General features: G+C 64.9%; 1 protein-coding gene across 1 annotated transcript in view; it reads right to left on the bottom strand.

Moving 5' to 3' along the window:
- MEGF6 (multiple EGF like domains 6) overlaps nt 1–22,415 on the bottom strand; it is a 96,215-nt gene extending 73,800 nt beyond the window's left edge. Inside the window, exons 1-4 of the mRNA XM_059039752.2 lie at nt 22,279–22,415; nt 17,211–17,345; nt 11,607–11,716; nt 2,012–2,116 (exon numbers count right to left, since the gene is read on the bottom strand). Coding sequence (XP_058895735.1) covers nt 2,012–2,116; nt 11,607–11,716; nt 17,211–17,345; nt 22,279–22,400 — 472 coding nt within the window. The 5' untranslated portion in view covers nt 22,401–22,415. The remainder of the gene's footprint in view (nt 1–2,011; nt 2,117–11,606; nt 11,717–17,210; nt 17,346–22,278) is intronic.
- Nucleotides 22,416–26,415: the final 4,000 nt, after the last annotated feature.

Raw genomic sequence — 26,415 nt, 5'->3', positions numbered from 1 at the left:
ATCCACCCCTCCCTCCTCCGAAGCAGAGCCCAACTGTGCTCCACCCCCAAAAAGGCCTGGCACGGCGCCCAGAGACGGCACTACCGGAAGGTTCTAGGTGCTCACTGGGCCAGACTGTGCTTCCAGCCCCAGCTCTGCCGGGCAGTCAGCAGCTGCCGGCCTCCCTGACCCTAGACTCCTCTTCCACGAAGCGGACGACGTGAACGTGGGGAGCAGGGCTGCTCTGGAGGCAAAGCCAGGCCTGGAGCCCAGGCCCCGAGAGGCTGGCAAGGTCGCGGCTCAACTCCGCCCCCCCCCCCCCCCCCCCCCCCCGCCGCAGCACCGAGGGTGGGTCTCCAAGCCCAGCAGCTGCCCCAGGCGCCCACCCAGCCGGGTGCCTAGCCCTCCCCACTGCGCCCCTGCCAGCCCGTGTACCCTCCGGTGCCCAGGAGGCCGAGGGTCAGGGTCTCTCGGGAGGGGCGCTGCTCAGGACAAAGGGAGCGCCCGCCGGTGCTGCTCCAGGCTGGGCGCCTGAAGGAGCGCCGGGCGAGAGTGGGGGCTGGAAGCCGCAGGAGGTGGGGGGAGGGGAGGGGCTAGAGAAAGACTGGCCCTAGTGGGGGTCCCGGGTGCCTCCCGAGGACGAGACGGAGGACGGGCCATGCTGCAGAGTCACCTCCTCGGGGCTGCTGCCCATCAGGCCACAAGCCGGTCCCAGCAGCATCCCCAAAGGCAGCTGGAGGCCAGGACGTCTCTCCCACCCCAAGCCCGCACAGTCCAGCATCTCTGCACACCCGCCTGCGGCCGTCATGACAGACCCCGAGAAGAGCAGCTGGGGTCAGGGCAGCTGGGCCCTGCATCCCAGCCTGGACCCCAGGCCACAACGGTGTGGGGTGGGGTCACCTCTGTCCAGCCCACAGAGGGGCTCGGGATCTAAAACCACGAGGAGGCCTGGCTGAGGCTTGGAGCCCGGATGGTACGGGGCACAGGGCAGGGACCCCCCACCCCCAGCACCTCACTCCGTGGCCCGGGCAGCAGCCCCCACCCCCGGCTGCCCAGAGCCCAGGAAGCACAGAGCCTTCCGGCTCGCAGAGGGCATGCGATGAACAGTCAGAGCCGCCGCCAGAGCCTCCCCGACAAAGGTCAGCACCCCTGGGTACCAGCGCCCGGCTCGGAACTGTGGGACCCAGCACCTCCCCCGGACCCCTGCCTTCAGCCACGCTTGTAATGCACAGGGAACGGCCAGAGCGCAGGGGTCCCCTCTACAAGCGGGGGCCTCAATTCCCCCCAGTTTCCCGGTTTCCCTCCTGTTGTTTACTGGGCATCCAGAGCCTTAAAGAGCACGTCACAGGATGTACGCCCCGTGTCCCCCTGGAAGAGGCCCCCAGCTGCTCACCGGAAGCAAGTTCAAAGCACCGGCAACCGTCCAGAGTGTTTCATCTCGATGGCGGCCGTGGCTCTATGCCCTGTTCTGGCAGGACCCGCGAGCTACACGGTCAGCAAAGAAATTCTGGACAAAGCAGGAAACCACCGGGGATACTCACGCCTTTCCCTCACGCCAAGAAGTCAGGAGGAATGTCTGCAGGGGTTCTTTGGGGGACTTTTCGGGCATTCGTCTGCACCACCCCCACCAGCACCTGCTTTAAGCCCATCTACACCCGCAGCGCCCCCGGCACGCGAGGCTGGATCCTCAGCGTGTCAGGCTCCAGTCTGCAGGTGTGTGACGTTTACTCAATCGGTCCCCTCGGGTCGGACCCCAGGTGTCCCCCCACTTTCAACATGAAGGACACGAGAGCCTCTGGCGGGGCAGGGGTGCAGCTCAGGGACCCCTGGGACGTGCTGCTTCCCTGCCGGCCCAGGGACCCCGGCCCATCCCTGCCCGCAGAGGGCGCGATCGGACGGGGAGCGCTCGGCGACGGCAGGGTGCAGAGGCCTCCCGTGAGAGAGGGTTACCTCGTCCCCCCGCCCCCCGGCCCGGCTCGCCCGCGCGGACCGCCAGGGCCTCGGCGCCTGCAGGGGACGCCACGCCACTCACCATGCTGACAGCGGGGACCGTGGAAGCCGCGGGGGCAGTGGCACAGCTGGGCCGAGTCGGGCTCGCAGTGGCCGCCGTTAAAGCAGAGGCCGGGGCTGCACTGGGCTGTGGAGGGAGGGAGAAGGCGCGTGAGGAGGGGCAGAGGCTTGGGGGCACCCCCAGCCCACCGCCAGGACACAAGGTCCGCGGAGACGCCTCCCCCCTGTAAGTCCCCCCACAAGGTGAGGCCTCAGGCCTGGACAGAACCTGGACCCTCAAGAGACAGGAAAGCACCGCCCCCGGGAGGGCACCCCAGGTGGGTGGGTCGCACACGGCCCACCAGGGCTGGAGCCCCACCGCCACCCCAGGGTCTGGGTTCAGTGAAGCAGAAACCCCACTCCCTTCAATGGGACATGAAGGAGCTCCAGGGCGTTTTCTGGGGGAGGCCAGGGTAGGAGGGTGCAGAGTAGGGGTGCCGGGGAACAGCCCACAGCTGAAGGGGCTGAGAGCTCGGCCAGGGCCCCTCCTTCCAAGACCCCAGCGGTGGGAATGACCTGACTTGTCCCACCCTCGAGGAGGGGCAGCGACAGCCCAGGCCCCCCGGCAGGGAGGGTCAGGGCCGCGAGTGGCTGGCCTCCCCACCTTCTCCAGAGGAGACTCCCTGCTCCCAGACCCTCTCCCCGCACCCGACCCCCAGCCGGGCCCAACGAGGCACCCTGAACCCGCTGCCTTGCGGTGCCCTAGAGCTAACTGAGCCCCCTCTGCCTCCAGGCCACAGTGCGGAGGAGGCCTCGGCCGGCCCGGGAGACAGGGGCCCTGGATGCGAAGGGCAGGCGCGGTCCCAGCCCCGTCACAGCAGGGACCCCGACCCACGCCGGACCGGGTGCCCCCGGGGGGGCTTCAGCACCAATTTTCTCGGCCCCGCAGCCATGACCCCTTCACCTACACAGGGTGGGCAAGGCCAGGGCCGGTGGGCTCTGCCCCCATCCCCACGACCCCAACAGCCGGGCCCTGAGTCCGAGGGCTTCAGGGGTGCCTGCTGGGTGAGTGGACACTTTGAACAGGGGCCTGGACGCCGCCAGGCACCGCAGAGCCCGGCGTGACCCACAGGGTCAGCGCGCTTCTGTATCGCTGGCGGCACTCCCTCCAGGAGCAGGGAGAGAAGCTGGATGCTGGAAGAGCCCAGGGGAGGGATGCTGGCTGGGTGCACAGGTCCAAGCGGCCCCCTGGACCAGGCGCCGCCCCGACGAGGAAACCAGGGCTCGGAGACACACAGCACATGGCCCGGGGTCACGCAGCCGCTGAGGAGGGAGCAGGCCCAGGGCTTTCTGACTTAAAGTCAGGAGGACCCTGCCGGGGGAGACACGGGGGAGACACGGGGGGCCTTTGCAGGGAGCTTCTTCCTCCTCTTCTGTCCCATAACCAGGCTGCTGTCCCAGCCGTGGAGGGATCCCTCCTCTCGGGCCACCCTGCCGGGGTCCCAGCTAACACACCTGAAAAACTCCCTGAGGATGTTTCTGAAATGCAGTGGGTACGGGGCGCTGGGGGACCAAGCGGGTGCCGCAGGGGAGCCGAGAGGAAACGCACGGTGACCCTAGAACCCGCACAGGTAATTCCGGGCCTGGGGCCAACCCGGGCTGGGCACCAGTGTCCCCACTGCTGAGGGCCTGAAACCTGTTGACTTGTGCAATTTGGGGGAGGAAGAGAGGCCAGCTGTGTTTCGTTTTCACATCTTAAAGAGTTTTGCACCATCCTGAAGACCTTCAGCCCCAAACCACCACAACGGACCATGCCGCCGGGGGAAATCAGATGCCCAGGCAGGAGCCCACCCCGGGACTCTGCCCCCCAGCAGCCTCTGCAGGCCCCACCGGGTTCACACCCAGCCTGGGGGTCCCCTCAGACAGCACCCTGCCTGCGTCCGCCTCTGCGGTCAGCTCCAGAGCTCAGGGGGACATAGCAACCCACTGCCTGCCCCCGTGTGCCTTCCCCAACTTGGTACACGGTGTCACATGCACAGAGAGGCTCGGGCCAGAAACCCGGAGCCGTCCTCGCACTCGGCCCGCATCCAACCGAAAGCCAGCCCATCGGTTCTACCTCCCCTGCCCGTCGAGCCCACCCTTCTCTCCGCTTCAAGGCCGGACGAGACCGCCACCGGCATCCGCGCGGACGCCTCTCAGCCGTTCCCACTGCCCCGCATCCTTTCTCTGCGCTGCAGCCACCGGGGTCCTTCACAACAGGAGGAGCGTCGTGGGCACCTGGTTGACAGCCGTTCCGTGGCTTTCCATCGACCTGGCACACAGCCCCCTAGCCACCCATCACACCCTAGCAGCTGTCCACCTGGACAAGTCGTCACTTGCTCAGGGAGCCTCTCCGAGCCCCCAGCCGAATCAGCGCTCACGGCGCCCCGCGGTTGCCCACCGCAGCACCTCTGAGCGTAGCCAGCCCTTAACAGGGGCGACAGCTCAGCTCCCACCCCAGGCCCGGGCTCCCCGGGGGCAGCTACTGCGCCTCCATCACCATTACGTTCCTTGGAGGCACCGACACGCCGACGCTCAGAAAGGGCTCCACAAACTTTGCTGAATGAATGAGAAAAGAGATAATTAAATGTCAGGCCAAGCGGGACGTGAGAGAGTCATTTGTCAGGAAGCCTTCGGGGGGGGGGAAAGGCAGGCACTCGGGATGCAAGAGGGACGCCCAGGGCGGCACATCCTTAGATGGAAAAAAGAAAAGGTTTCACAACGAAGATGCACAAGGCTAGGCCCCAAACCAAGAAGGGGCGCTCCCAGGGGTCCCCAGGCTCGTGGGACGCGGGAAAGGTGGGGTTACCGTGGCGGGAAGCCTGTGGGCAGCCGGGGCGTGAGGACGGGGCATCACCGCGGAGCACCCGTGGGTGCAGCCCTGCGTGATCCCTCCCCCAGGCCAGGCGGGAGTCAGGGATGCCCCCGGCCACCCAGCCACCCCTCCTGCTGTCACTCAAGCCACCTCAGAGACAAGCACCCCCCAAAAGACCCCACCGCAGCTGAGGAAGGGCCGCAGGCGACAGTCACAGGACGGCCACAACCTGGAAATGGAGCTCAGGAGCAGCAGACGTGGCTTCGTATAAGGAGGTTTGCTTTCCTCGAAGAGAAAAGGGGGGAGGGGCCGTGCGTGTGTAAAGAGTTGGCAGGTAAGAAAACGGACCCAGCGGGATGCGTGGAAATGAAAAACATGAAAACTCCACATACAGGTGTTAAATGAAGGTCGGATGCTTTGAAAACAATTTTCAGATCACTAAGTAACAGACGGGTTTTATACTTAACATCAGCTACGTTTTGAATGAATTTTATGAGAGCCTACTGTATGCCAGGGGGACAGCAGGGAGCCGGTTTGGGGACCCACCCTCGTGGCCCTTGGCTGGGACTGAACCCACAGGACCCTCAGGGGCCCTGGAAGGAACTGTCAGAACCCACGAGTGTGAGAAATGCAAGAACAGGTGGAGGTGAGCCCGGGGGTGGGGGCACGGTGCCCACAGGGTCTATGGCTGCCAGGCGGCCACGTCCTCCGAGGCTACAGGATGCTCTCGCCCTCCCCAGCCCCCGCTGGTTCCCGCCACCCTGAAGCCTTCGCAGGGCAAGGCAGCTCAGGTCCTGCGGATCCGTGTTCAAGTCCCAGCCCTAATCCTTATCAGTGGTTGGAAATTTGGGCCGAGCTCCCTTATACACGTCAAACGCAATATTCTCACGGACCCTTCACGCTCTCAGAGTGTTGCCTCCACGCCATCTCCGGGGGCTGAAGACACACACAGCCCCCCAGCAGCCCACGTCCAGGGACCACGATCTCCTCACGTTACAGACCGGGAGCCGAGGCGCGGGCAAGTTGACCAGGCCCCCGCCTTGGGCTGAAGCTAGGCGCATCTGCCCACGTCCCTAGAACCAAAGGCTGCGAGGGTCCTTAGGGGTGTCCAGTCCCGAGGGCGCTCCCGGCCCGGCCTGGCTGCGGGAGAGCAGATTTAGGCAGCACAGCCCCCGGAGCGAGGACACCATGTCCAGGCACCACCAGTGGCATCCGACGCCAGCCACTTGCTCTCACGGCGAAAGGCAGGAGACACCTGTACCCGGCCAGGCCTTGATCAAGCCCACTGGCCGTGGCGGCCGCAGCCGCGCTGTCCCAGGATGGGCTGGCCACGGGAATGGGACTCAACTGCTCTCCGAGGGCTCCGTTTCTGCAAGTTCAGCCCCTGGACCACTTCCCTGGACCTGGGCTTGGCTGAGACCACGGCTCCTTCTCTCCACCCCCCAAGGGGCTAGTGGAAAGCTGAGTGACCACAGGCGGGAGAGGGTGACCCAGGCTGATACCTTTGTCCAGCCTGCCTGCCCAGCCACCCACCCACCCACAGGCTGCGAACACACACCGAGGTCACCGAAGGCGTTTCCGGGAGCCAGCCTGTGAGCCAGCGCTCCTCTGCGTCCCCAGGCACCTCCGCCCAAGCTGTGCAGAGACCCCAGCAGGGCGGGCTGACTCAGCTCAAGGTCACGGGGACACAGGGGCAGTTCCCTCCGTATCGCCCAGGCTGCAGGGCAGCGTTTCCTAAGCCTCGTCCAAGTCGCTGATAAGAGCTGCCGGTGCACGGGCGGGCGTGGGTGCCCAGCTCAAGCTGACAGTGGCTAAGGAAGGGAGGCCACTTCCCTGGGAGCCCAGGGGACAGAGCAGGCCCTGAGCCCTCCTGTCTTCTCCCTCTGACCCTGTTCCTGCTGGCCTTCCGCCCAGCACTGGCCGAGGGCTAGGGGCCCAGACCACGTGCCCCACTCCAACCTCCCCTGCTAGGAGCCCTGCAGCACGGAGGGCGTCACCTCAGCTCCGTGCTGGGCACTCAGGCTCCAAGTGCTTGAGGAAGGGCCAAGCCCTCCGGGCCAGCTGCCCGGTGCCCTGTGCCTAGACCAGCACCCACTGCACGGGGGCTCCCAAGAGACAGGCAGGCAGACAGGCGGGCCCAGAGTCGGGCCCGGCTCCCAGAGCGCCCGCACGGTGGCAAGTCAAGGCACAGGCGAGCCACACCGGCTTTGGGAGACCGTGTCCGGTCAACAGGAGAAGTGGGAGGCCGAGGGCCCACGGACCCTGATGACTGCGGAAGCCCGCTGCCCCCTCCAGGCCCATCCTGGGCTGCAGAACCCCTGGAGAGCGGACCTGGACAGGGCAGCAGCCTTCCCTGCCCCCAGCGCGTCCCCTTCCCGAAGGCAGTCGGCGGGGGGTGGGTGCTGTGCACCCAGAACCTTCCAGAAGGGCTGGACCCGGTCCCTGCTCTGCCTGGCGCTCAGATCATTCTGGGCTCCGGGTGACGGTGGCACCTCCACGTCTCATCGCCTGTGCTCCCCACCGCGTCGGAGCCCCAGTGAGAGCACGTGTGTGGGCGTCTGCGCACCCACGGGAGTGGGAGCTCGTGCACACGTGTGAGCGATCGTGCACATGTGAGTGTACATGTAGCGTGTGTGTACACGTGTGTGAGTGAACACACGTGAGTAGGTCACACACGTGTGAGTAAATCCGGGCACACGTGTGTGCACGCGCGTGTACGTGAGGCTGTGTGTGGTGAGCCCCTCTGGGTGTGAGTAGGTGTGTAATCGTGTGCTGGGCACAGGTCCGGGCCAGTCTGGATGTGACTCACGGCTTGGAGAGACCTGGGATGTGCGGGGCACAGCAGGACAACACGCCCCCCCCCCAGCAACCTGGGGGACATTCACGTCCACGCCCAGGACAGGAGAGCCAGGGTGCCAGCTCTGCGAACTCCCACGCTGGGCGCAGGGCTGCCGTGCTGCCTCCAGAACGGCAAAGGAAAAGTGAAGGGCGGAGGCCAGAAAGCCGAGGGCGGCCCTCCCCGGGGGCTCACAGCCGCCCTCCTGCAGCTCCTTCCCCACAGGCCCCGACCAGCCAGGCCCAGCGCCGGGCCCAGCGCCGCGGGGCCGCAGAGGAGGTAGGAGGGGAGGCCCGCCTGGCAGTCCCACAGTGGGACGCAGGGGCGCCGAGCCCAGGCCTCACCCCGGGGCCCTGGCTACAGGCCTGGCACCCAGATCCAGGGCTGCGTCCCTTGGTCTGGGCTCCCGGTGTGGGGCCACCGGCTCAGCCCTTCCCTGTTCCTGCGGCCTGGAACCTTCCCTTCCCTCTGCGGTGGGGCTCTTCCTTGGGCACGAGCAAGGCCCACCACTCACAGCACACAAGCCACCAACGCCCCGGACAGAGAGGCCGCCCAGACCCCACTTAAGCCGGCACCGCCCATCGGCCAGCCCCTTCCCACCTCACTTTTTTTCTCCGTAGCTTCCCCACTCACCGGCCTGTAATCTGTCCCTCCCTCCCTCCCTTCGTTCCTTCCTTCCTTTCTCCCCCTCTGTTCCATGAGAACAGGGCAGGTACCAGCCTCTGCTCAGGCCCCTCCCATGCCCAAGCGCAGCTCCCGGCACCCCGTGGGCCCTCCACAGACGCCGGTCGAATGGATCACCTACACACCTCCCAGTACATGCTTTAGGGACACCGTTTTATTGTTTTGCCTTTTTGCTTTTCTTTCTTCCTTTTTTAAGGAAGAATTCGTTTGGAAAACACTGCACGGTCTGTGTCAGAAGCCTGCAGCGCACGTTGGCATATCAAAGCCTCTGAGAAGTCCTGCAAGAACAGAACCTGCTTAACGTGCTTTACACAGAGCTTCCCTTTCCCAGGGCTCTCTTCACATCCCACGGAGCTGGTGCAGCCCCTGGCCCTCCCCGGGCACCGCCTCTCCGACCTGTGGCCTCTCCAGCCCACATGGAGCGCGTTCAGGATGGAGCTACAGACAGTCTTCCCAGCACCCGTTCCATCTCAGGCTCTGCGTGCAGGGTGTCTGGGGGGGTGAGCCGCTCCAGGCCACGTACCTCATCTGTGCGTTCCCGTCCCTGCTTCTATAAGGGGGAGCCAGGACCCAGGGTGACCATGGCTGAAACGTTGGGAGCGTCCAGGCAAAATCTGCCACCTGGCTGGGATAGCGATGGAATTCAGAGAGCCACTGAGCAGGAGGGGCCCCCCAGGACACGCGTGCTCTGGACCCACAGGTCCTGGGGAAGGCCCTGGTCACCAGGCACCCCACCCAGCTGGCACTTTTTCTTTTCGGTCACCTCCCAGTCACACACGGTGCTAAGTGGCTCTCGGAGGAACCCCAACACCGTTAGAAGCTCCCTGCACAACCACGGGGGCCTGGCACTCCCGCACGCAGCCCAGTTTCCAGGTCACATCCCAGGGAGGACGGTTCACTGTGGTTGGTGGAGAGGGGCGGGGCCCGCAGGGGTCAGTGTCCCAGGGCCCCGCCCCCCCACCCCGCCTACCTCTCCGGGTCCCCTGGCTGCAGAGAGCCTGGACCCGGGGGACAAGGGAAGGGGCTAGAGAGGCTGGCGAGGGGGGCAGTGGGGAAATGAGGAAAGGGGCAAACAGACAGAGAGAAAGAGGGAGGGCAGGAGCCCTCTGCCACATCACCATCCCCTCCAGAGCCACAACAGTGAGAGGCCCGCGTACCACAAAAAAAAAAAAAAACAGATAAAAGCGAGATACGTAAATAAGTAAATCCTGCCCTAAAAATGAATTTTTAAAAACAAACAACCAAGAAAGCCAAAGTCTCAAGTTCAGGATACACGTGGGGACCCTGTCCTGTGTCTCCTGGCTGATGTGACAACCTGGACCCCCAGGGCCTGACGGAGCAGCCGAGATCCCCCCATTTCCCCACCACCCCAGCCCTGCCCCCAGCCAGCCGCAAGGCCCAGGCTGCCCTGGGAGGGTCCCGACCGAGACCCCTCCCCACGCCTGAGAAACCCCAAAGGCCAGTCCTGGGCTGGTTCAGGACCCACCCGCCGAGCAGTGTGGCCGCATCCGCCCTCCTGCCAGCAGGCCAGGCCAGGGCAGAGCCAAATTCTGGCCAGGGGCACAGGCAGAAGCATAGGACAGGCCCACCAGGCTAGGGGTGAGGCTGTCGTGGCCCCGGCGCTACGGACCTGACCCAGTGCTTGCCTCCGTTCCTGAAACGCCAGCACTTGGACCGTCTCCGCAGTGGGCCTCCTGGGGTCTGGACGGCCCTCGGCCCTCCCGCTCCCCTCACCCAACCCTGGGATGGTCACTCCAAGACACAGGTGACCCCAAGGGTCACCAAACCCCAGTTCAGGGGTGCGCAGCGGACGATAATTGTGGGAAAACTGCCAGGCGAACGTGGACTTGCACCTGCCCCTCCCCCTGCCCAGGAAGCCGAGCCCAGAGGGTCCCCACCCCAGGCCAGACGTGCGCAGGTGCACCCACGACCCTCCCTGGGTGTGAGAGGCCACACTCTCGCTCACAAACCCGGGGGGACGCAGGCCTAGACCCCACCTCCTCTCCTCCACAGGTCATCGCCGTAGAGATGAGAGCCACAGAGAGAAAGGCCTCTGTCAGGGCTGGACACTCCCACCCAGGGGCCGCTGGCCGGCGTCCACCCGGTCCCCCACTGTCCCTCCTGTGGCACGTCCTGGTCCTCTCCCCCGCCTCCCTTCCTGGGGAGAATTACTCATTTCCTCTCCTGGACAAACATGGCCACACCCTTTACTTTCCCCCCTTTCCCGCTGGAGCTCACAAAGGGCGTCTGTGGCCCCCGTCTGTGGGCCCCCGGGGGCCGGAGAACAGGTGGGGACGTGACCCCTGAAGTCCGGTTCCCACCCCGGGCACAGAACGGCCCACCCGTGGTTAACCCGCTCCGTGTTGAACCGTGACCCGCCGCCCGTCACAGTGCAGCCCGGTCTCCCCCTGTCCAGATGCCACGGCGCCGTTTAAGGGGAGGCCCGACCCCTGGGCGGGCGGACCTCTCCGGAGGAGGGACACTGTCTCTTCGCACCCAGTCAGCCTCCCCTGCCGGCCCACCTGTGCCCACACCCACGGGCCGGGAGCCCTTCCCAAACACCCTACAGCTGGACTCCAAGCCATGCGCGTTCCTCTTATGAAGCAGAGGCTTCACAGGCAGCCGCTAAGGTCAGAACCCGATTCCGGCCCCTCTCGGTCCCCGGTCCCCGTGTCTGCAGCAGAGGCTGCCCGCGGTCACGCGCGGAGGCTCAGGGGCTGCCCCCGCCTCCCCGCATACAAGCCCCCCGACCCTGGGGCATCCCGCATCTGTCAGGACCTCCCTCTTTGAAGGAGGCAGCAGACGAGGAGGCTGAGGCCCAGGACGCCGGCGAGGGGGGAGGACGGACCCGCAGCGCAGGGCGCGGGCAGGTGAGGCAGGCCGGCCAGGGGCTCACACTCCATAACACTGACGCCACACAAAGCTCAGGGGTGTGTGAGCCCACTGGCGCCAACCCACGGCCCCGGGGCTGCCCTCAGACCCCTGCCCGGTGCCGGGCACTTGGGCACCAGCAGACGGCCCCCCACCCTCCAGCTCGGCGCCCCCGCCAGCCTCTCCTTCAGCGGCTCCGGCCAGTGTCAGGGCTGGAGGACTCACTGGGCCTTCTCCTTCGTTATGGCACGCAAGCAGCCTGTGGCGAGCAGAGTGGCCGAGAGAGGGGCCCTGACGTCTCCCACGCCACGCAGGAGCCACATCCCGTTAGGCCGGACGGGAGGCTGCGGCGTCTGCTGCGGGAGGGGGCGGGGCGGCGCCGCGGGCACTCACAGGAGAGGCAGCCCTGCTCTCCGGGCTGCTGGTTCCACCCCGGGCAGCACCGCAACACGGTCTGGGCCTCCGTGGCATACACCTGCCTGTAGCCCGTGTAGTAGATGGTCCTAGGAGAGAAGGGAGAAGGGGGGCATTACCGTCGAGGGACCAGGCTCGAGGCACTTCTGCCCCACGCATTCGGCTCTCACCGCACCCAGTCCCCCAGACTGATTCTCCCACTGTCCCCATTTCACAGCCGAGCAGGCCGAGGCACGGAGGCGGGCGGAAGGTCTACATCCCAAGGCCGCAGCAGGTGAACGAGGAGCCACTGGGGGCAGCGGGGGGAGGCGGTGGACAGCCGTCCTGGAACCAGCAACAGGGCGACACGCCGCCCCTTCCCTCTCCCCCCCCAGGGTGGACCCGGCTCTGAGCCGGCCTCAGGACAGGCCTCGTGCCCCACACGTGGCTCTCATCACCAAGCCAGTCTGCGAGGGTCTGGGGGTCAGACTCAGAGTGTCCAGCCTGGGAGCAAGAGTGGCTCCTGGAATGAGCCCAGCAGGCCGAGGTGCCCAGTGCTGGGTGCGCCGTGCCCCAGGCTCTCGGCCCACCCGTGCACCAAGGAGGCAGGAGGCGGGCCTGTCCTGGGGCGTCGCCGAGGCGGGATCCCTTCCCCCACCAAGGGCTGCCCGAGGGAAACAGACTGATGGGGGTGAAGCAACGGTGGGCAGCAGCAGGGGGACCCGAGTGTGTGAGCACGCGGCCCTGAGGTCAGAAGGGAGCGGGCAGGAGGGCTTCCTGGAGGAGGTGGCCCGGGTCCAAGGCCGGTTCCTGCTCTGATAGGAGACGTATGGCCTCACAAAGGCTGAGCAGAGGGAGGCACAGCCCCACCTAGGAGCTGGAAGTAGGCAGCTGATCCAGCCAGCCTGGGGCCTGGCATGGGGAATGGCCAGAGGAAGGCGGTGCCCACACACCAGAGAGAGACCGGCCTCACCACCCAGAGGGGTAAGGGCCTCCTGTCTATCCCCTCCCCAAATCCACAGATTGCCCCTGGCCACCTGCACCTCGAGGCCCCTGTAAGCCCAGCCATTCAGGGCCACCTCTGCCAGTGCAGCCCCGGCCTCCGCCCTGCTTCTCCTGGCATCGCCCAACCCCGGACTCGCCTGCAACCATGAACCTGGAGCAGAAGCCAGGGTGGGGGGTAGAGGGTGCCCCGCTCCTACTCAGCCCCATCAAACTGACCCCCGGCCCCCCACCCACCTCCCTCCAGCTACACCCCAACGCCAGGGCTCCTGGGTCCCTTCTGGAAACCTCTGCTTCTGCTTCTTCAGAGAGTGGGTTAAGCAACGCAAGGATCTGCCTGACACCCCTGCCAACCTCCCGGGGAAGCCACCCTGGCTCCCCCTCCTTACACCCCCAAGCCCAGACAACCTCCACCCCCATCTGGTGATGGTCAGGACGACAGACGGCTAACTGCCCCGCCTGCCCCGACCCCAAGCAGAGTCCCCCAGATCCATGCCCACCCGGAACCTGTGAAGGTGGCCTTATTTGGAAGTAGGGTCTTGACAGATGTTCTCAAGTTAAGATGAGGCCAGCGTACTGGCTTAGGGTGGGCCCTATCCAATGACCGGTGTCCTCATAAGAAGAGGGAACTGTGGACACAGACAGAGCGAGAAGGCCAGGTGACCACAGCAGCAGAGACTGGGGTGATGCCGCCACCAGCCCAGGAGCGCCAAGGATGGCCGGTCATCACAGGAGGGGGGAGAGGCCTGGAGCAGACCCTCCCACCAAGCCTCCAGAAGGGACCACGCTTGCCCACACCTTGCCCTCAGACTTCTAACCTCCAGACTGTGAGAGCGTAAATCCCTGTTGTTTTAAGCCCCCAGTTTGTCCTAATTGGTTACAGCAGCAACAGGAAACTCATACAGGACTCAGGGCTCAGCACAGGCCCTGGGGTCCACGGCTGTGAGGTCCCTGAGTTCACAGTGCCGAGCCTGGTCAAGGGGATGTTGGGGGCAGGAGGGAGGGAGGGGGACAGACAGTGGAGGGACGGGAGGAGGGGAGGGGACACCCTGGAGCCCACCCTCCAGGCACAGCACCCCCACGCCCACTGCCATCTGTAGGACTGGCGACCTGGGGCTTGGCCAACAGCAGTTGGGTCGAGGGCCCTGGAGGCCCCAGGAGCAGCGGGAGGGGCTGGGCTGCCGTGTCCAGGTCATGGACACCTGGAGACATGGACACCCCTGCCCCCAGCTTGCTCTTCCCGGCCCTCGGGCATGAAGCCCGTGGCCGCCGCGGGACCTGGAGCCCACCAAGCAACCAGGGCGCTTCCCGGAAGTGTGAACGCGCTCACGTCACCGCGTACGGGCAGCTCGGGGGACTCTGCACAACGCCACTCTGGCAGGACGTGAAACCAGCTGCCTGGAGAGAGATCGACCACAGTGGTGGACAATCTGGCAGAGCAGACGGCGTTTGGGCCCTTCCGTCGTAAATATTTCCACTTGCCCTGCGCTACGTGCTGCCCCTTCCCGTCACCGGGAAGATGGCCCAGCGGGGCCCATCTGCCGCCCTCCCCAGCATCCCCTAAAGTTAGTGCCCCTTGGAGACAGGGGGCCAGCCTGCAGCCCCCACTGGGCCTGAGAGCCAGCCCTTGCCCCCTGCAGCTCACATGGGACACCTCACATGGGAGAGTCACAGGGGCTCCGGCCACGGCCAGGAGCTGGTTCCTGCAGGGCCAGGTGGACGTGGGGGCGTGGCTACCAGGCTGGTGTCCACCCCTCCACCTTATGCAGACTCCGCAAAGCCCAGGCCCCAGCACAGCGGGATCGGCGGGGAGGGGCCTGGTGGGAGCCCACGCGTGGGCTCCGTGCTCCAAGCATTCTCTCCCTCCCCACCCCGCTTCCCTCCTGCCCCCCAGGGGGCGCGTGGCCCAAGCTCCCCCACCCTGGGGCAGCCTGTACTGGCAGGTTTGTTGGGGAGACGCCCGCTTTGGGGAGAGGGGCAGCAAGCCCCCTGACGTCCTCGTCCAGTCCGGCAGGTATCACCTCGCCTGCTCTGGGCCAGGAGAGAGCCCTGCGTCCCCCCACGTGGCCCTGCCAGGACCACGCAGCAGGCCCGCCAGCCCAGAAATCAGAAACGGGAGTCACCGCGGCTGCAGGAGAAACGGCAGCTGCCACGTAGCAGCCACATGTATGGCCTGGCCCGTGGCTGGTTACATAATCCTCCCCCAGCTGCAATCCAGGCCTGAAGCCCCCACTCTGCTGTCGGGGAACAGAGGCTCAGACAGGGTCTGACCCCAGAGCGAGGTTTGGCCCACTGTGAGCCCTCGCTTGCTGGCCGCCCCCGGGGAGCTCCAGAGAGGAGGGGCCTCCTGTCTATCCAGGGGAGGGAGGGTGACCCTGAGCTGGTGCAAGTTGGGGTACTGTCAAATTGTGGGGGACACAGCGTGCTGCCTCTAAATGCAGCTCCTCAGATCGCAGGGCCCTCAGCGGTTGCACCCACGCTGGCTGGGTGTGGGGCAGCGGAGGGGCCGGCCTCCCGCCCTCGCCGCTGAGATGCAGCCTGGCTCCTCCCCCATCCCGGCTGCCCAGGTCAAGGGCAGGTGCGGGCAGAAGCAGGGGTGTGGCTCGGCAGCAGCGCGCCCTGTGTTTCCCAGAGCACGTGGGATGCTGGGGCCTCCGCGGACACGCTCCTGACAGGCGAGGAGAAGCGACACGGACCAAGGAGGGCTGGACGCTGGTCTGGCCAAGGAGGAGGGAGGGCTGGGGCTCCGGGCGGGCTTCGCGGGGAAGCCGGAGCCTCTGTGGGTTACAGAAGGACGGAGAGGAGCGGGCCAGCGACGGAGCCCACGGCCTCGACCGGCCACTGGAGGGCGAGCCGGACGAGGCATTTGGGAAACCTTGCACAGCTGGAACGGTGGGCTCGGCCACAGGCGTCGTGGGGGGCACACAACACGCTAACAAGGCCGGGGGCCCTCTGGAAGGGAAATGAGGCCGGGACCCCCACAAGCGCTTGCCACGGACCCCAGGAAACACTGCAGGGCGCTGACCGCCGTGAGCACAGAGGCGGGAGGCAACCTCGCTCACCTGGTGCGAGAACAGCCCAGCAGAGGAAGGTGGAGCCCAGCTCCAGCCCCCAGCCAGGTGGACCGGACAGTGGCCGCCACGGAGCCAAGGGCCCGCGCTGCTCCCATGGAACGGCGGCGGCCCTGCTGGGTTTCGGGAGGGAGGGTCCCTGACGCCCGAACCGGGCAGTGCAAGGACAGGACCCCAGAGGCCCTCCCAGCCTTTCCAGGAAACCGTGACCCAGAACACACACCCCCACCCCAGGCTGCACACGGCCTCCCCAGAGCCCGGACTCCCCACCAGGAAGCTGAGGCACCAGCCACCTTGGAAACGCTGTCCCCCACCCTGCCCAGGCCAGCCTGGAGAAACGGTCTGACAGCCAGTCACAGGGGCCTCCGCGGCACGGCCACCCACTCCGCTCCGCAGCCCAGGGACCACGGGGCTTCTGGGTGCTTCCAAAAGAGCTCCCTTTCACCACAAGTTGGGGGGAGGGGCGCGGGAGGGGGGTGGCAGCTGATGTGACCTGACTCCCGTCTAGCAAATCCACCTACATCCACGCGAGTGTGGAAGCTGGGAAGGACAGACTGCGAGATGCACGTCTCTGGGGAAACGATGGTGGTGATTTCTCCTTGTCGGGCGTGGCCCAGCCTCGGCCCTCCTGACCCTGGGGCGGGACCTTCGCGGTGGAAGGGCCATCCTTGCCTCCACCTGCCCCATCCTTCCAGCCCGCCTCTCACAACCCAAACTCTCCAGACACCGCCAAGGTCGCCAGCAGGGAGACGAGCCGCCACCAGCTGAGAAGCACGCTGAGGGGTAACTGCCCCGTCACTCTCCGTTCTGCACGTGTATGAATCACACAGCGAACGTTTACAACTAAGGCCGCCCCCCTCCCCCGCTCCCGGGGGCAGGCCCAGCAGGTTCACGTCCCGAAGAGACCTGGCCGAGAGGCTGGACAGCACACTCCCATCGGAGGATTCAGCCCTCCTCCCCAACGACGGAAGCCTCTCATCACCCCACCCCACCCCACCCAGCTTTGCAGCCAGCCAGATGCCAGAACCCGAGTCTATAAAAAGAAGAGAGGTAGGCAAAGGCACTCCTCCGTTTGATTGTGAAATAAAATCTTGAGCAATAAAGGTTTCACACGGGCTTGGGGTCAGATAGCAGCAGCAGCCTCCAGCCAGGACCTCGGCAGGCTGGGCGCCCCTCTTTCCACCATTTTGCGTGGTCAGTACCTCTCCCTACAGGGTCCCCTCCTGTCCCGTAGAGTCTCTCCCCTTCCCCTCAGAGGTCCCCTCCCCGCGGGGTCCTCCCCCACCCACAAGGGCCCCAGGTGGCCACTGAGCAGGCACTTACAGTCTGGCAATGGCCTCCGTGGTGGCCACACCCCAAGGGTGATGTCAGAGGCCTTGACCTCAGATGTAGGGCTTCAGTGGCGGGGCGGGGGCGGTGCCTGTGCCCTGAGACCCGGACGGCCCAGCCACCCCTTTGCCCGAGTGGTCCATGCTGCTCTGTGTGTGAGCAGCCTCCACCCCCCGTGGGACCCGGGGACCCCTGCACGCACCTGCGTTTGTGGCCGACACACCAGTCCTGCCGCCCGCAGCCCGGCCTCCACACGGGCACCACGCGGCTGAAGGCCTGCACGCAGGGCTGGCGACGGCCCACCAGGGTCAGCTCCCGCTCCGCACACACGTTGGGCCTGGGACACAGACAGACGGTCAGCACCTTGTCACCAACACCAACCCCCCTGCAAGCTCACCCTCGGGTACCCAGCCGTCCTGACCCGAGGCCAGGCCCCGTGCCAGGGCACCCAGCCCGGTGCACAGGGCTGGCCTCAAGGGAGCGGATGCTCAGGGGAAAAAGGAGGGGCTCACAGGGCCGCCTCTGACCCTCCCCCTCACATGGGCCACGCCGCCCGGGGCATCCCTCTAACCCTCCCAAGACCCCAAAGCGAAGAGGCCACTGCCCCACAAACAGGGGAAGTGGAGGTCCTGGGAACAGTGACGACTTGACCCTGAGTCCACCTGACTCTGACCCTGGCACTCTCTAGCCCCGACTCTCCCCGCTTCCGAGACGCCCCAAGCTGGGGCACGAGCGTGTGACACACAAGCCAGGGGACGTCCCTGAGCCTCGGGGGGCCCCCCTGGCAGGTGAGGACTCAAAGCCCTGGCCTCACACGTTGTCGTGAGGGTTCACTGAGCCGGCACAGAAAAGGCTCCTGTCGGCCAGGGCAGGTGACCTCGTAGGTGCCTCCGGGAGAGACAGGCCCAGGAGGAACTGCCATTTGCAAACCGAGATCAGGCCCAAGTGAACCGCTACAGGTGCAGCATCGTCTGCTCCAAACTCTCACCCGCCCCTCTGCCCGGCACGCAGACATCAAGTCTCCGCTCTCTTCCCGCGGGGGCAGGGAGGAGAGGATGAAGGGAAGGGAGGGCTTAGGCCAGACGGCCTCTGAGCCTCCCGGCTGCCGGGCCTGGCCTGGCCCCTGAAATAGCCCCCCAAGCCGTGGGTGGCCTGTGAGGATGGAGGCGACACGTTCCGAGGACAGTTACAAACACAGGCTCTGGAGCCGACAACCCAGGCCTGGGGCCCGCTATGCAGCCTGAGGAAGGTTACTGACCCTCTCTGCACCTCGGCCTCGGCATCTATAAAGGGGACAGCCGGTGCCTCAAGGGCTCCTGACACAAGATCATGCACGTCTGGAATCTGGCACATCCCTGGCTCAGAGAAAGTCCCTGTGTCTCTGGGTCACAAGGCCCCACAACCCCTGGGATGTCACCACCATTCCCGTACATATGCCGACCCAGCTCTGCACGCGGGATGCCTTGTCAGGGCCTTGGGGAGGGCGTGCCGTGTCTCACAGGGGTCCCTCACCTCAGGGGGGCTGCGGGAGGAGCAGGCCTGGCCGCTAGGTCAGCAGGAGGAGAGCCGCCCCGCATGGACGGAGCTTGGGAAGTTGGCAGCCGGCAGAAAACCCCAGAGTGGGGGCTGGTGCTCTCCTCTGAAGGGCCCCCTCCTTCCTGGACCCCTCCAAGCTCAGCCACGTGGGCCGCCGCTAACCAGCGAGATGCCCACGGCCAGGCCACACAGCAGCCTTTCCGGTACATGTGCTCCGGTCACTCTCCCGTCCGATGCCCACCCTGTCCCCGCCCCCCCCCCAAGGCACCGGCGTGACTCTGGTCCCCCAGGCCCGCAGGGCTGCCTGGCTTCCAGGATGGCAGGCCTTCCCTCTGGCTGCACCCCGCTCTCCACATCCCTGAAGACGCTTAAAGGCAGGAGGGGCAAGCGCTGGAATGACTTTGTCCTCTGGGACGTGCGCACAGGCGTAGCTGGCTTTTCCATTTGGAAGGAGGGAGGAAGGGGGAGGGGGAGGGAGAGCCGAGGAGGAAACAGGGAGGCCAGTGGGACGGGGGCACAGAAGAGACCCTGGCGCGGAGCAGTGACGGGCCCCTCTGTCCCTGACGTTGGGCCCTGCTGCCCATCTGTGGGGAAGGCAGGCAATTCCCCAGCCACAAAGTGAACACAGCTTGGGCGGAGGGGGTACTCATCCCAGCTGCCGGGCCACCTCCTCCCCGGGGCACAGCGGGGCCCCTGGAGGCGGGTGGCCTTCGCCTGGAGCTGGAGGTGACGGCGGGCATGAGATGCGCCCCTCCAGGGTGGGCGGTTCCTGGGCCCACAAGGCACCAGGGGCAGGATGGCGAACACCAGGGCAGGAGAGCGGGGCAGCTGGCCTTGCGCAGCTGGGGAAGCCTGGCCGCACACACCCCTGGTCCAGGAAGGGGGCTGCGTTGCTGAGCGGCGTCCCCGTCACGTCCGATTTTACAGGCTCCGTTTTTACCCCCATGGATGGCCTCCGAACACACGTTTCCCTGGTCTGGGTGCAGGGAGCACGTGGAGAAACTCGGGGCTCTGGGGTCGGGTGAGCCCAGGTCCAGCCCCGGGGTCCCAGGGATGCCGTGACCCAGGCAGATCACTCGCGGACACCCGGGTCTCCCCACCAGACAAATGGACAACTGATCACAGTGTCAAGCACGTGCCCAGCAGCAAACGCAGGGCCTGTCATGAGGCAGCTGGCCGCAGGCGTGCTCCTTCCCTGCCCTTTCCCTCCATCCCTCACAGCCTCAGCCCCAGGAGAGACGGGGAAGCAGGACCCAGATGCTGGGAGCTGCCCACAGGCCACTGAAAGTACAGTTCAGCTTTCGAACTCCCTGACCGGTGAGCAGGGGCCTGTGAATGGCCAGAGGAAACCTCAGCCTCAGCCTCAGCGAGTGGGGGCCATTCCAACCCTCAGGGCCAGGGGGTCCGAGAGTTACTTGCAAGCAGGGACTTGAGCCTGGAGGGCCTGTCCCTCTCTGGATGGGAGGGGCCGATGCAACGAACTGATGGCAAAGCAGTGGCCATTTTCCTAGCACAGCTGCCCAGAGGACTCCAGCCCAGGGGGAAGCAGTGCTGTGAGCTGACGTCTCCTCCGAGCTCTGCAGCCTGACGCAGGTTGGTCAGCGCCCCCTGTGCCCAGACGCTGCTCCCACAGCCCTGCGTTGGCCAGCCCCCCACGCCGTCAGCAGTCAGTCCAGGCCCCGGGGAGAAAGGCCAGCACCCTTCCACGGCAGCAGGGATTCATTTCAGAGATGTAAGTAAATAAATCAATAAGTAAGCGTGGGCCAGCAGGAGCCTAAGGACCAGCCACATCACTCCCACGTCCCAGCTGTCGGGACCCCAGAACCCCTTGCCTGCCCACAGGCCCGCCATGGAGGTTTTAAGCCGGCCAGAGGGAGGGGGGCTGCCCGTGAAGGGAAGGGCGGCACAGGGGACGGGAACCTTCGAGGAAAAGGACTTTCTGGGACCCTCACCGCTCTCCGGACCCCCTGCCCTGTCCCTCTGGGGTGCGGGGAGCAAGGAGGCAACTCTGGCACCTCCAGGAGTCTGCCCGCTCCCGTCTCCTTTCTGCACAGAACAAGCTGCGGAATGGGCCCGTTCACGGGTTTCTCGGGGGTCTAGCAGCCAGAGCTAGCAGCCCCCCCCCTTGTTCAGTCAGCCAGCAGTGCCCACTGCGGCCCCACCACAGGTCCAGGCAGGTGGCAGGTGCTCACAGACAGGAATGGGAAGGTGTGCTCGCGGGCGGCACGGAACTCAACACGAGGAGGGCATCAGAGGATGGAGGGACGACGCCCCAGGACGAGAAATAGGGCCACAGGCCCCCAGAGGGCAGGTGGGAGGCGCCCCAGGAGGAGGCGCAGGAACCTTGAGGATCTGAAGAGCAGGGGGGAGGAGGGGGGAGGAGGCTTTGGAGAAAGCAAGCAGCAGGAAGGCTGACCTCTCCTGCAATCCTCCAGCGGCTGGTGGAAAGGCCTCCCCAGGCTGGCTCATGGCCTCCCAGAGCCCTGGGTGAGGGGGCAGCCCTCAGGGAACAGGCTCACTCCCGGAGGCCAGGAAGGGCCATCAGCGGTCCCCGCAAGCGCGCTGGGGCAGCGGCCCCTCTGGGGAGCAGAGCCCTCCGTCCCCAACATCCTCACCGGCTGAGCAGCGGCCCACCCTGACCAGCACCCTGGGATTCCCGGGAGCCTGCGCCTCTGGACATCCCCAGCCAACCGTGTGAAGAGCAGGCGGGCTGAGCGGCCCGATGCCCTGTGATAATCCCTCTGAGGCCACAGCTTCCCCTGGGCAAGCTAAACTCACTGGGATCACAGCACCGAGCAATGCTGGGCAGAAGTCACCCGGAGAGGCGGGACTCGGGGCCCCAGACGCTCCTCTGAAGAGGCCACGAGGAACTCTTCCTTCCTGGAGGAGAGCAAGACCCAGGGCCCAGGGGCCGTGGACTGGTCCCTTCCGCAGCTCTGCCTGGAAGTTGTCCTTTCCTCCTGTATGGCTAGGTGCACGGGGCCCTTGGGGCCAGCCCTGCACAGGAAGCCCCAACCCCAGCCTGGGCCCCTCGCTGCCCCTCTGCAGCCCCTCAGCAGCCTTTCCAAGCTCTGCGGGCCCCAGGCCCAGCACCCTGAGGGAGCGCGGGGATGGGGGCTGCCAGCAAGCTCTCCCCCACCCCTCCTCCTCCAGACCGGCTCACTTCGCACCAGTTTTCCTTTGAGGCCAACACAAGGATCGATGTGCTGTTTGAAAGAGACCGCTAAACAGCCCACTGGGGAATCATCTTTCAAAATTAAATTCATCTTGGCTGGCTCCCTGACCCTCTCTTCCTGCCCGTTCTGATACTGAATGCCTCCTCCTGTCTCCGAGGCCCAAAGCCCACGTGTTTAACACATAAACCAAGCCCAAGCAGCCCCCTGTCGGGCACAGCCCCCAGGCCCCAGGAGACAGGCTTTGGAAGGAAGTGGGCACAGGCTGCTTCCTCTTGGCCTTCTCCAAGCTCCCTGGCCGGACCCTACCCAGATTCCCTCACCGCGGCGGGAGGCAGGTTCCACCACGCCTGCAAACCCACGATGCAGAGTTAAGACAGAGGAGGAAGGGGAAGGCGAGTGGCCCGGTGGTCCTGCCACGGAAGCGCCCCCAGCCCCAGCCCCTGCCCCTTGTCTCTTAACCTCCCCCTCCCCAGTTAAGGCGAAGAGCCCCGTGTCCTCAGGGCCCCGGGGCTCCGGACGGCCCGCCAGCCCTCCCGCTCCCCGCTCCCCGCTCCTCACATGCCGGGCTGCAGGCGGAACAGGGCGCCGGCGCCCGCTGACACGGCGGGGAGGAGCAGCACCAGGGCCAGGGCCACCGCGCGCCCCGCCGCCCCCGCCTCCGCCTCCGGAAGGAAAGGCATCGTGCCCGCCCGCGGCGCCGCGCCGGCCCCTCCTCCGGTGCCCGGTTCACAGGCGGCCCAGGCGGGCGCGCGGAGCCGCCGTCTCCACGTGTGCCATGGCCCGGGGGGCGCACGGGGCGCAGCCACAGGTGCCGCGCCGGGTCCCGCCGAGCGTGAGGTCGCCTCAGGTGGCGAGGGTCCGGCTTCCTGCCCGCGATCGGGGGCAGCTCAGGGTGCTGCGCGCCTGGGTGAGACCCGCCGGACACCCGCCCCGCCGCCGAAAGCGCAGTGTGCGCCGAGCCCCGCGCGGGAGAGGCCGGACCGCCTTCACCACGCCCCCTGCCCCGACCCCGGCCCCGACTCCGCCCACAGCCCGGCGCGACCCGACCCCGCCCACCCCGACCTCGCCCCGCCCCCGGCTCGCCCCCGGGCCCGGACCCCGGCCCACAGCCCGTCCCCGCGCAGATGCTCCACTCCCGGCCCTGCCCCTCCACGGCTCCCAGCCCCGCCCACACCCCCGCTTGGGTCTTCAGCCCCGGCGCCCCACCCACCCACCCACCCACCCATGGTTGCCCGTTCGCGCTCCCAGCTCCTCTTCCCGTGCGACACGAGTGACCAAGGGGCGGGGCACCAGAGATCCCGCCCCTCACCCCCTGCTAAGGCAGTCCTCCGTGACACCGGACCCCGCACCCCCGTCATCCTACGGGGGGGCGGGGGGGGGTCTCTGTCAGGCCAGCCGTGCTCCCACCCTGCTGTACAAATGGGGAAACTGAGGTCCGGGTGGGAGCAGCGCCCCTCGTCGCCCCTTGTAAACTGAAGATCCGGGAACTGAACAAGGCGGGCTGGCTCTGCGGACCTTGACTCAACCTGTCAATCTAAGAAAACCGCTGGATCACGTGCGGAGAGCAGACGAAGGTCCTCAAGTCCGACGGCCCCTCGGGGGTGTCCCAGTCAACACATCCAGACGTTTGGTTTTTCACGTTCTGGAGACTGGATGCCCAAGGTCAAGACGCTGACTGGCCTATAGATGCTGCCTCCTGGTGTGTGCTCGCCTGGTGGCCTGGGAGATGGACAGACACCGCAGCACTGGTGTCTCTTACTCCTCTCATAAGGCACCAGACCTATAGGATCAAGGCCCCACCCTTATGACCTCAAGTAACCTTAGCCACCTCCTTAAAGGCCCATCTCCAAATACAGTCACACTGGGGGTACGGGCGTCAACGTATGAATTGGTGGGGGACACAATTCTGTCCACAGCAGGGTGATTTTACCATCTTCTGAAAACCCCAAACACAGGTTGATTCCCCTTCTCAGTGATGCCCCGACACGATCCCGTGTGCCAACCTCTCAATCTCACCCCTCAGCCCCCCACTGGGCTCCCCAAAGCAGGGCTGGCCCATGCTCCTCCTGGTCTCCCACGGGCCTGCCCTAAGAGAGCCCAAGAGTGCCTGTGTGAGCGCGGGGCCCTGTCCTGGGGTGCAAGTCCCCCCCAACCCCGAGAGTCTCCCAGAGGTCCACCCGCTGCCCATCTTTAAAGACCTGACCCCTTCCCCTCCAGAGCTGCGCTTGGCACGAAATGGGTGCTGGGTATGCATGCACTAGTTGAGTGAGTGAGCAGCTTAAAATGTTCACCAGTTTCCCCGGGGACTCCCACCCAGTCCCCTGACGTGGGCCGAGGGAGCCCCATTCTTTAGGGACATTCTGCTGCTTCTTAGAGGGAAAAAGGAAAGGATTCAGACGGGTACTGTGGGTTAAAATGGAGGCTGCTCGCAGGGGGGAATCAAGGTTTGGTGGGGCCTGAGACGTAAAACGGGGGCCCTCTCGAAGAAGGGTTATGTAAGAAGAAGGTATTGTGCTAACTTGAAAAAAATGCATGACCTGTGCGCACATTCCATCCCCCCTCGTGGCCCTAACTTGGAAGGGCTCCTGAAGCATAAACTTTTTTGGCACCACCGTAATCCACCTCTACCCGCCCAGCGCCAAGTTCAGCTGTCAGGTGAATGGTCCTAAGGCAGGTGCCAGGTGGGCGGGCAGGTGGGAAGAGGGTGGGCACTTCCTGCTGGACGTCCCTATTCCGAGGACACCTACCACACCCCACACACTCGGGAGGGCTCAGGCTCAGGTGTAGGTGCGTGAACCCACAGCACAGAGGTCGCCTCCCCAAACAAAGCCCCACCCACGCAGACTGTCTGGCACCCCTGATGCTCCCCCGGCACCCTCGCCCATCTCCTTCCCAGCCTGGACCCTGAGGGCATGGCAACGGTCAAGCATCCAACCGACCACTTAACTTCCAGTGTGTGTTGCTGCCCAGGCCACCAACATGCCATGAGGGGGTGCTGAGATTTTATATTTGAAACAAGTAATCAAACAGTACACATGTGTGTAATATACTTTTTAAAAATAAATTTATCTATTTTATTCATTTATTATTTTGGGCTGCTTTGGGTCTTCGTTCCTGTGCACGGGCTTTTCTCTAGTTGCGGTGAGCGGGGGCTACTCTTCATTGCGGTGCGCGGGCTTCTCATTGCGGCAGCTTCTCTTGTTGCGGAGTGCAGGCTCTAGGTGCGCGGGCTTCAGTAGTTGTGGCACATGGGCTCAGTGGTTGTGGCTTGTGGGCTCAGTAGCTCCGCGGCATGTGGGATCTTCCTGGACCAGGGCTCAAACCCGTGTCCCCTGCAATGGCAGGCGGATTCCTAACCACTGCGCCACAGGGAAGCCCATTTAATACACTTTCACAATTGGATTTAACTCAGACAACTTTTCTAGTAACCCAACTAAGCAGAATGCAGTAAACATCCCCTGAGAATTCTCTATCTTTGTCCAGTTTCATTATAAAGAGACAGTTTGTGGACACTGCAAACATTTTCCTGGTCTGTAGTTTCAGTCTTAAGGTGGTTAACGATGCTTCTTCCAGACAATCTAAGTTCCTAGTTTTGTGTCCTCAAACCTATAGGCAGTCACACTGCTGTTTCCCCTGTTGCCTGGAAATAGTGTAGGCACTTAGCTCGGAAAGATCATGAATACGTTCTTCTTTCTTTACGACATCTGGGCATGCAAATGTCATTTCATATGGAATTTACCTGGCTGCGTGCTGGAAAGGGAGACTCTACCTGGTGGGTTGTCCAGTTGTCCCAGGGCCGTTAGCTGGCCAGCCTGCTTCCTCTGATGCAACACAGCATCTTCAGCCCAGACGAGCTTCAAGCAGAACATGTCTGTGGGGTTTTCCACTCCAACCCCAGTGGTTCTACGGTCTACCCTGCACCACCGGGATGAGACACTCCCATAATGCTCGCTGGTGATGGGCTGGAGCACCTCCCCATCGGTCCTTTCTTTACCTGCAAAGGACTCTGGGAATTCTCACCCGTCTTTCTTCCCAATGGTCTCTGGAGCCCCATCATCCAGCACCTTCAAAGTTGGCGCTGGACGTTTTATTGGAATCGCATTAAATGTATTCATTAATTCCAGGAGAACTGCCATCTCCACAGTGATCCAACTCTGAGAAGGGCAAGAAGCATGGGGGGGGGCAGGGGAGATTTACTCTGACGGTGGAGGAGAGGCATGCAGCCCACACCGTGGGGCACCGCCATGTGTAGGATGGGGATTGAAGCCCACGGGGCCTCCGTGTGTGAAGGCTTCAGATTCCCTTTGAGCTGGAGCTCAGGAAGGATGCTTCTTAGCCCAAATTCCCATCCCCAAGGCCTTTAGCCAAACTGTAGCAAAACCTCCTGACTCCACCCCGCGATTCGCCGGCCCAGCTCACAAGATACAGACACAGCTTGGTCCTCCCGATCCGGAGCGTTTGCAGGGCCACTCAGGCCTGGAAGAGAGCCCTGAAGGTAAGCCTTTTATGAAAAGCACTGTTAAGAGACACTGCTTGGGGACTTCCCTGGTGGCGCCACGGTGAAGACTCCATGCTCCCAATGCAGGGGGCCTAGGTTCGATCCCTGGTCAGGGAACTAGATCCCACATGCGTGCCGCAACTAACAGTTTGTATGCCTCAACTAAGGAGTCCGTGAGCCACAACTAAGGAGCCCCT

Source organism: Kogia breviceps, chromosome 1, assembly GCF_026419965.1.
Source record: "Kogia breviceps isolate mKogBre1 chromosome 1, mKogBre1 haplotype 1, whole genome shotgun sequence".
Lineage (NCBI taxonomy): Eukaryota > Metazoa > Chordata > Mammalia > Artiodactyla > Physeteridae > Kogia > Kogia breviceps.
Note: the sequence above shows the minus strand (reverse complement) of the source record. Positions and strands in the feature narration are given on the sequence as shown.